The sequence below is a fragment of the Humulus lupulus genome, chromosome 3, assembly GCF_963169125.1.
Source record: "Humulus lupulus chromosome 3, drHumLupu1.1, whole genome shotgun sequence".
Taxonomy (NCBI): domain Eukaryota; kingdom Viridiplantae; phylum Streptophyta; class Magnoliopsida; order Rosales; family Cannabaceae; genus Humulus; species Humulus lupulus.
In genome coordinates, this window is record NC_084795.1 from 77,351,174 (window position 1) to 77,359,843 (window position 8,670).

An 8,670-nucleotide genomic window follows, 5' to 3' on the forward strand; every position below is an offset into this window, starting at 1 on the left:
TGACTAGTTACTTTACACCCTTTTTCTAGTACTAACAATCTTTAGATATTTCCTTGAGCCGTACTCTTCTTTATCTCACGTTTTCCATTAAGAAAGTCCAAAATTACAGCCGACTTCCTTTAGCCTTTTAACATATTTTTTTAAGCTCAATTATCACCAACGCTTTATTCCATATGCTTAGGTAACATAAGGACAGTTTCACCTGGCTAAGAATTATCAATTTATTCCCCACAAACCATGAAAATATAATAAAATAAATAATCTCATTATACCAAAATAGGAAGAACCCGACAATCTTTTTAGAAATCAAATACTGGTAAGTGTATCGACCCTATGACGAGTGAAAAGGCCAATAATAAAATAATTTTGAGCCCAAATTGTTAGTAGTGGGACCTTGGTATGTGATGCTCCTTAGTTGGAGTTGAAGCTGATAATCTTTTCTTGCTTCCTATGTCAGCATGGACAAAACTTTTCCCTAATAAACCTTTCTCTTTTCGTATAGTTTTGGCTCAACAACCATGACATAAACGGTAGTCTTCTTTTTCAAAACGACAAGTACTTTTAAAAGTGAATAAATACATGATGTAAACAAAACCAGCCCCTAGAGTTGAGTCGGGAAGTCGTAATTAGATAACAAGTTTAATCTGTGGATTAGAGCCAATTGTTTCACAGAACAAAAAGGTGTCGTGAGATGAATATAGAGTGACCAATTCAATACAATACAGTCCAAACATAAGTTACTATTGTTTAAAAAGACGACAGAAAAATGGTCTCCATCACAACAAAGACAGATTTTAGCACACGCATGGGGACTCCATCTATTATTGGAGGGAAGAGAAGAGTCTATTATAAAAATTGTTTAGGACATAGTTTTATTGCAAGCTGAAGGGTGTTTAACCATTCTCCCACGACAAACAACAAAATTAGATAAATACAACTAAGTATCATTCTATCATGTTAGCCTTCCTGTCACTGCAAAAGCTTAGGATGAGAAGAAATGGGTAACATTTGCTTCTATATTTTAATAACGCTAAGATTAGGCACAATCTTTTTTTTTGAACAGTTGTTCCAACAAAACAAGAAACATACGAGTATGATCAAAAGGCGAATTTGCTTAAGAAAGGGTATGAAAGCAGTTCCAGGTAGCAGAGAAATTCAAGCAATAGACGACATACTTTGTAATACCATATATCCGCAAAGTGCTCACCAGCTGTTCCAAGTTAATAAGATTCCAATACCTAACAGACTTTTAAAGGTTGTCCATCCAAACCCATCACTGTGATGATTCCTCAAGTTGATTCTCTGAAATATACAACGGCTATGCCACCCCAAAAAAACCATCTCAAATTGAAGAAATAACTCCTCAGGTTTGTGTATGCTATAAATAAAAGCCAAGTCGTAAATGGATATAAGAAAGAAAAATAACAGAGTTCACTGTACATATTTTCATTTTTTTTTTCTCCAAATCTCATTCTACAAATTATTTATCGAACAACTCCACAAGTGGTGAAAGATAAAAACGAAGAAAGAAAAAATACAAAACAAAAAGTAAACCAAGAAATACATCAAATCTACTAAGCTCATCGCTCAGCTGATGCCAAGAATATTTACACATCCTCCTGCTGTCGAACCCCCACTACTTCCAGGGAGAACACTCATAAACCAAACCTACACTTTATACCAATACTCGACTCCCAGAAATCTACAGATCTTATTCAGCATCTTTAGTAGTTTCTATTATACCACACACTAGTAGTGCCTCAAACTCAAAACTGGCACGAAGTACCAAGCCTCTGTCTCTGCCTCTGGCCAAGGGTCACAAACTTGCGTTTTGCAAATGCTGGGTACAGCAAATCTTGAAACTTCTCAAGGAAAAGCGTCCAGTTCTCATCACTCATGTCTGCTAACTTCACAAAGCTCATGCTTGCTGGAAGCTGCTCATTTGCACTTCTGTGACCAGATGATGTATTCAACACGTATCCTTTTTCAGGTTTTGATCCCGCATATTTTGGGTATTTTTGGTTTTTCTCGCTTAAACTAGTGCTCTTAAGCGACATTGAAAGGTTAGAAATATTTGGGATCTTCTCGAGATGTGGAAAATTTGCAAACAGATTTTTATCTTCGTCATCACTTTTCTCCTCCTCCTCCTCCTCCTCCTCCTCTATGCTTTCTTCCAGTTTAAAGAGTGGAGATCGTCCATGCCCGCTTCCATTTCCAAATTGAAAAGGTGATTTGATCATATATTCATCTGGAATTATTTTTGGCATTGCATCTAAATCCCATTCCCCGTAGTCTATGGGAAACTGGAAATCCTCATCCCTTACATCAGCCTTTGGGGATAAAACCTCTTCTATTATAATCCTCTCTGCTATTATCCTCCTTGCCTCCATACAGATGACCTCAAGCTCACTGGGTTCCTCCTCACCACTCCGAAACTCACGACTCATCATCTCACCAATCTCAGCAAGACAGAGACCATAAGCAGCAGCTTCCTTGAGGAAAATGGTGCAAAGGACCAACACCCTCAAACAAGCTTCTCGAATCATGGGAAGCTCCCTCCTCAGCATGTCACAATCCTTCTGCGGTTCAAGTTTTTCTATGTACTCAAGTTCATCATCGGTGAATGGAATTGAGGCCTGAGGCCAATGAATCCACTCAAAATATGGATCCTCCAAGGTTTCAGGAAGGCAAAGACCATGATCGATAGGAATGAGATCCACCTGACCAAATCGTCCTACACCATCAAGTTTTCTAACTAAAAGATTCCCTGCATGCCTGTCAGTGTTTAGAATCCTAATGTCTAAGATCCCTATACGATGCACAGCACCAACTGGAAAACTTGAAGTCCCATGATCACTGGCATCGAAATCATGCTCTATGAACTGTTGAAAAGATGCAATCTTGCTCACCAGCTTCTTCTTGTTAGACTTGTTCCCATTTACCCCATCATTTACATTAAAGATTGAATGAGTGATCTTCACCAATGCAGTGGGAGGCACATTTGCAAAGTGGCCCTTATCAAGAAGGTAAGCCGCAACTTCTCTAAACCCTGTCTCTCCAACCCGAACAGAGAGTTTCAGACCAGGTTGCCCAAGAGCTTTGCCAACAAATCCTTTCGGGTTATTTGGTGCAAAAGGTTCTTCATCTGTTGGTTTCACAATAGCAACACTCTCGCCCTTGCAGTTTCTGAAATAATAGGCACCTCCCAAGCCGCTATGGACAGGAATTGGATCAACCCCCATCTTAATAGCCTTCACAATATCCTTGACCAATACTTTAGTTCTGTCTTCTGATTTCCCCAATATCTCAATGGGACCACTCTTATCTCTATGCTGTAGATCCTTGCCCGTAGGTGAGAGACATGGAGTGGATGAGCTTCTATGCAAAAGGTTCCGAGTAAGAAGAAGAGGGGAGTCATTTCGAATGGCACTAAGATCGTTATTTAACACCATATCCCCAAACGTCAGCGAACTCTCTTCAGTAGGGACACTAAGAGCAATCTGCAGTCTCCTCTTAACGGTATGAGCATTGTCACAACGATCCAATTCCATCCCCAAGACACACCCAGATTCAGTTTGGACGAAAACCCGTCTCCTCCCAGCAGGCTGCTTTCCTTCGATTCTCTGGCTCCCATGATGATACTCCGTGCTAAGCGGGCTCTTAAAAAGTGCTACTGCCATCTGAGTCTGAACAGGGCTGTCCAACTCACGAGACATCAAGCGAAAAGAAGACAAGGAAGGGTTTCACGGCCAGGGACAGAGGTGGCGGCGGAGAAGAACTTTTCCCTCCCGAGGAGACACCAAACTCCGATGCCACTGGTGATCGAATTAGTAATAAATCCAATTCCCAAAAAATCATTAAACAGAATAAACCCAACTTGAAGTTTTTCCCAATGATTCCTACTAATTAACGGTAACGAGACAGTAATAATGCCGATGGTGAAAGTGAATACAGCTTAAAGCTACATTGAATGGGCCATTACGAGAGATGAGCAGGACAAGATCATCTGCAATAAGCAGACAAGAAACAAAACCAAAGAACTTTATATTTGTAGATACAAACAAAATCACTTTTCATTGATAAGCATGACATCCATTACCTAAAAAAACCAAAGATTCAAGTTTTAAGCCCTAATTCTTAATAATCAAATTACAACATACTCTTCACTTAACGTGAATACAGCAAATCTCTAAGCTTAAGTATATTCATGCATAAAGATTTCCGAAGCGTTAATATTATTCATTTGGGTACTAATGGCGGCAATCTAAGAAAATAAGCAGCTATGAGGCTTGTTTGGCTACTAAGCCAAATCAAGTTCAAGTGTATTAGAGACAACATCACAGAGCCGAAAACGAACAAAGCTCCAAAAAAATATGATGAAAGAAACTCTATTCATTCATAGGGTTACGAAAACCCAATACTAAAGAACAAATTCTCAGCCATTACTGAGAAGTGAGCTCCCAAAATCACTGAACCATAAAGACTCAGAGGCTGTGACTCACCAAAATGCAAGATCCGGAAGAACCACCAAGCTTAAGAAGCTCCCAATGACGAATCCCCTCGTACAGAGAAATAAGAAGAAGAAAAAGATGATGAGCCTAAGGTCGCAGTCTCAGATTCTGAGGAAGAAGGTTCAAGGGCTAAAGAATCGTCTGAGTCCACTAGGTTATATATATATATTATATATATGTATGTATATATATGGTATGTTTGTATATTTTCTAGTCCAAGCCACAAAACCCTCTTTCTCTTCTCTCCTCTCTTCTTTATCTCTTCTTCCTGATTTTTGCTCTGTTCGTTCTTTCTCTCTCTTCCTGGACCTCCTTTAACCCAACGCGTTAAGAGACTTTAACCCTGGTTAAGAGGAGGCGAGTCAGGGTGACCACTGACCACTACGTGATTCGAAGGCTCTAGAACACGTATTCTGAGCCGCTTGATCTAAGGAGCTGTGGGATAATGAAGAGCGTTGGATCAATTGTTTCCTCGGGGACCGTTTGATGGTGACGTGGAGATAAGGAGGACGTGGCAAGGGGTTCACGTATTGGTAAGGAAAACAGGTAAGTTAATTAGTGTCAGTGCTTATTTATTTACTTATTATGTGCCCTATGAAATTGTCTAAATTTTCATCACTTCTATATCCATAATTTAGCAATTTATGTTAATTTATTATATTACCAAACTATTTCTCAATTTTTGGATAAGCATGTAAAAATATTGTTACAATCAAGCTGATAAATTATTTACTCATGTTTTTTTTTTGGTAGGGAATAATGGCACTGAAGCACTTATTCATTTGGTATTTTTTGTATCATTAAATTTATGCATATTAATAAATTTATTGTATCATATGATTAAAGACGTTCTTTATTAATAATTTCTCTTTTTATAAAAGTATGGCTCAAGTGGTATATTTATTCCTAATTACCATGTTAATTTGAGAAAGAAAAATATGTATTATATCTTGTTGATGAATTACTTAATTATATTTATAATAAAAAATTTAGCATAAATATTTTTTAAATTAGCAAATTAATAAATTAAAAAAAAAAAAGCATTCAAGATCCACTAAATCAAATACAATCTACATAATTCCGTTTGAATTAATTTGGTATGAAAATTATATATATGTATATATCTACACTTCTACGGATTGAAGATTTCATATTTTTACTGATTATATTATATCAGTTTTGATTGAATGCAATAGATAAAGTATGCAGTTATTACAAATTAAATCAAATATGTTAAAAGAAAAACAACATTAATTTACTAAACAATCTTAATTAATGCTTACATAAAATATGGTGAGTGAAAGGGGAAGAAATAAATTTTATATTGGTTATTTATGACAGTGGAAGTGTTATATTTTGTGCAATTTGCTTGTTGTTAAACTTTTCTATTTTGATTTTTTAAATTTGTGATTACAATTTTACATCACTAATTTCTTTAAAAAAACATTAACTTAAGAATTTCTTTTTTCTTTTTTGATGAATTTATTTAATTGGGATAAAATAGAGACGTCAATCTCTTACTCCCGTCGTCTGGACACGAGTTAACTCAACCCGAGTCCGAGTCCAAAAATAGAAAATATGAAAACGATGAACCAAACCATATCAGGTGGTCTTACATGGGAGGAACCGGGGGACCCAACCCAACATAAAAGTAACACTAACACTCTCTTCATTTCAGGTGACCTAATCGTACGGTTTAAATTACAGGTAACTTAATCGGGTGGTGGTGGGGTTTCGGGGAAGGTTCGGACTTCGGAGACCATATGAAAATGAAAACCAACTAAGTCTCATATTTTCTCTATTCAAAATAGGAAGATCTGACGGTTCAGGCTTTTACCAAAGAATTAAATAAAAAGTAATCCAACAGTTCACATGGGACTAGTCTCATTGACTCAGTTTCTGATTGGTAGTTTTTTTATTCCGCCCCATTATATTACTCCTCATCTCAAAATTACTTTGTCTTCCCAAATATGGTATTCCCTGAATTCCTGACAAACTTATCCTCTAGCATTTGGGACCAACCCAATTAGAATAATGTATCTTTATTTTCTCCAAAACTTAAAGCTAAACAATGTAATTTTCAACCAATTTAAAATATTTTTTCTAAAGAATCCCAACCCAACTATTGAATAGTACTATAGTAATTGTAGCAAAATAAATTGCTTTTCTCTTTATATTTTTTTAATAGTACCTAAATCAATACAACTAAAACTTTTTTCAATATAATATTATGTATATATATATATATTAAACATTTTGCTTTTTTCCCAAATATTGTTTATGATGAAAATTTGGGGTTTGATGAAGTGCTTTCAATTTTTTGTTTAGACGTGAGAAAAGGGCATTCAACCTAATGGAGAAAAAGTAATTCAAGGATGTTGATTAGATCAGAATAATATACACCACACCTAATTATTTCAACTGCATCTTTTAGATAAGAACATAATAATGTCATCCAACATTTACCATTGCCTATATAAATATTTGTTTTCCCTCTAGCTAGCTACTTGTTATGACTATTAAATTTCAGAAATTTAGAAAACCTTATGTCTGTTCAATTTTAAAATGTTCAATCAATACCCTATTTTGGGCTAATTTTCCATAACTGAAGTAGTTGGCCATATATAGCTAGATATAGTCAATATTATAATTTTCGAAGAGTGGCTTTTTGTTGTAAGGGAAAAATATAAATTGTAGGTGTGACAATGTTGGTTTTGTGCCTTCATCGTTACAATCATCAATGTATAAAATATATAATAGATAATAATTTATCCTAATAAATTTATTTCTTCATAGGTTTCAAAGAGAAGGGATTACAATTACCAAAAAATATTGGGAGCATTGTTGCCTTTTTATGACCTTTGTCAATTTATTATTATTGTTTGAGTAATTGGCGGGAAAATACTTAATTTTTTCAAAATTACTAGTTTAATATATAAATCTTTTTTAATGGCATAAATACATTTTATCAATATTTATTGACAATCGTGATTGGTCCATGTTTAGTTATTTTTAAAAACTCATTTTAATATTAAAAATGATTTAAAATATAATAAAAATTATTTAAATATAATATTAAAACAATTAAAAATCAATTTTTTTTCTGTTTCTTCTTCTTTCTCCCCGACTGTTCTTCTTCTCTTTCTCGATGGATGCTTCTTCTTTATTCTTCTTCTCTTTAATGGCATGATACTTTTCTCAAGCGAAGGTGGGGATCTGGGCAACGGCTAAGGTAGGGATCGAGTTGAGGACTAGAAGATGCAGGTGAAATAAATGATGTAGGTGAACAAATGCGGGGCTGGTAACAGTGTCGGAGAAGACGAGAGGCTCCGATGGTCCACCGATTGGGTATATGGATCACCTCTGTGAGATTGTGCATAGTTGGGTATATGGATTTGTGTGTGATTTCTGGGTATGGACAAAAAAATAATTTTTTTGGGTCCGTATTTTTTTTTTGGTTTCTAGGGTCAACAGGAACGGAGCTAAAGGTCGCGATTAGAGAAGATTCAAATTGATTGGGTGGCGTCGAGGTGGTTATAAGGTGGATCGACTAGCAAATGTGAAAGATGTTGTTCATATTTTTTGTTCATTGTTCATATTTTTGTGGTACTTTTTTTATAATTAAAAAATATGATGGAAGTATGATGCTGAAGAAGATAAGGAGAGGCAAGGGGTTTGGTTCTACTTATCAGATCTGGTTTATTTTTTTCGTTCAGATTTGTTCTACTCTTCGAAGCTTGGGTTGGCATTGCAGGATGTCAAAGCTTGGGTGATGGGCTTGCTTAGTTTGTGTTAGGGACATATCTGACTATGGAAGTTATTGGTTGTTTGTTGATTTTGATTGGGATTTTGATTGTGGTTTCTGGGATTTTGATTTTGAAATCATATAGTTAATCTTATTTTTTGTTTAGTTTGGAGTCATTAAATTTGGAACTTCGAAATCTAAATTGAATTGGAAGTGAACTTGAACTTGATGAACACATTTGAAAATTATGAGTTTGAAAAACTTAATAACATAGTTAAACTCAAGAACACGGTTAAATATTAATTGAGGGGTTTTGATTTGTTTTTATCTTTAATCAGTTTTTTTTAATCAGATTAAGGTTTAAGATTTATTTTTAAAAGATAGATTTTTTAAATGATTTATTATAATTTTAAT

The 8,670-nt window shown here is 35.2% G+C and overlaps 1 protein-coding gene and 1 long non-coding RNA gene across 2 annotated transcripts; one reads left to right on the top strand and one right to left on the bottom strand.

Moving 5' to 3' along the window:
* Positions 1 to 1,385: 1,385 nt before the first annotated feature.
* Positions 1,386 to 4,800, bottom strand: LOC133822858 (phosphatidylinositol 4-kinase gamma 7-like). The gene is made up of 2 exons (XM_062255313.1): positions 4,503 to 4,800; positions 1,386 to 4,006 (listed from the first exon to the last, which is right to left on the bottom strand). The coding sequence occupies exon 2, from the start codon at positions 3,714 to 3,716 to the stop codon at positions 1,767 to 1,769; it is 1,950 nt and encodes a 649-aa protein (XP_062111297.1). The 5' UTR covers positions 3,717 to 4,006; positions 4,503 to 4,800; the 3' UTR covers positions 1,386 to 1,766.
* Positions 4,801 to 7,588: 2,788 nt separating this feature from the next.
* Positions 7,589 to 8,421, top strand: LOC133821205 (uncharacterized). Its single transcript, XR_009887376.1, has 2 exons — positions 7,589 to 7,859; positions 7,977 to 8,421. It is a non-coding gene; the product is annotated as an uncharacterized LOC133821205 (long non-coding RNA).
* The last annotated feature ends 249 nt before the right edge of the window (positions 8,422 to 8,670 follow it).

What these genes read in the sequence shown, in the direction of transcription:
- LOC133822858 (XM_062255313.1), bottom strand. Translation starts at nt 3,716, where the DNA reads ATGTCTCGTGAGTTGGACAGCCCTGTTCAGACTCAGATGGCAGTAGCA.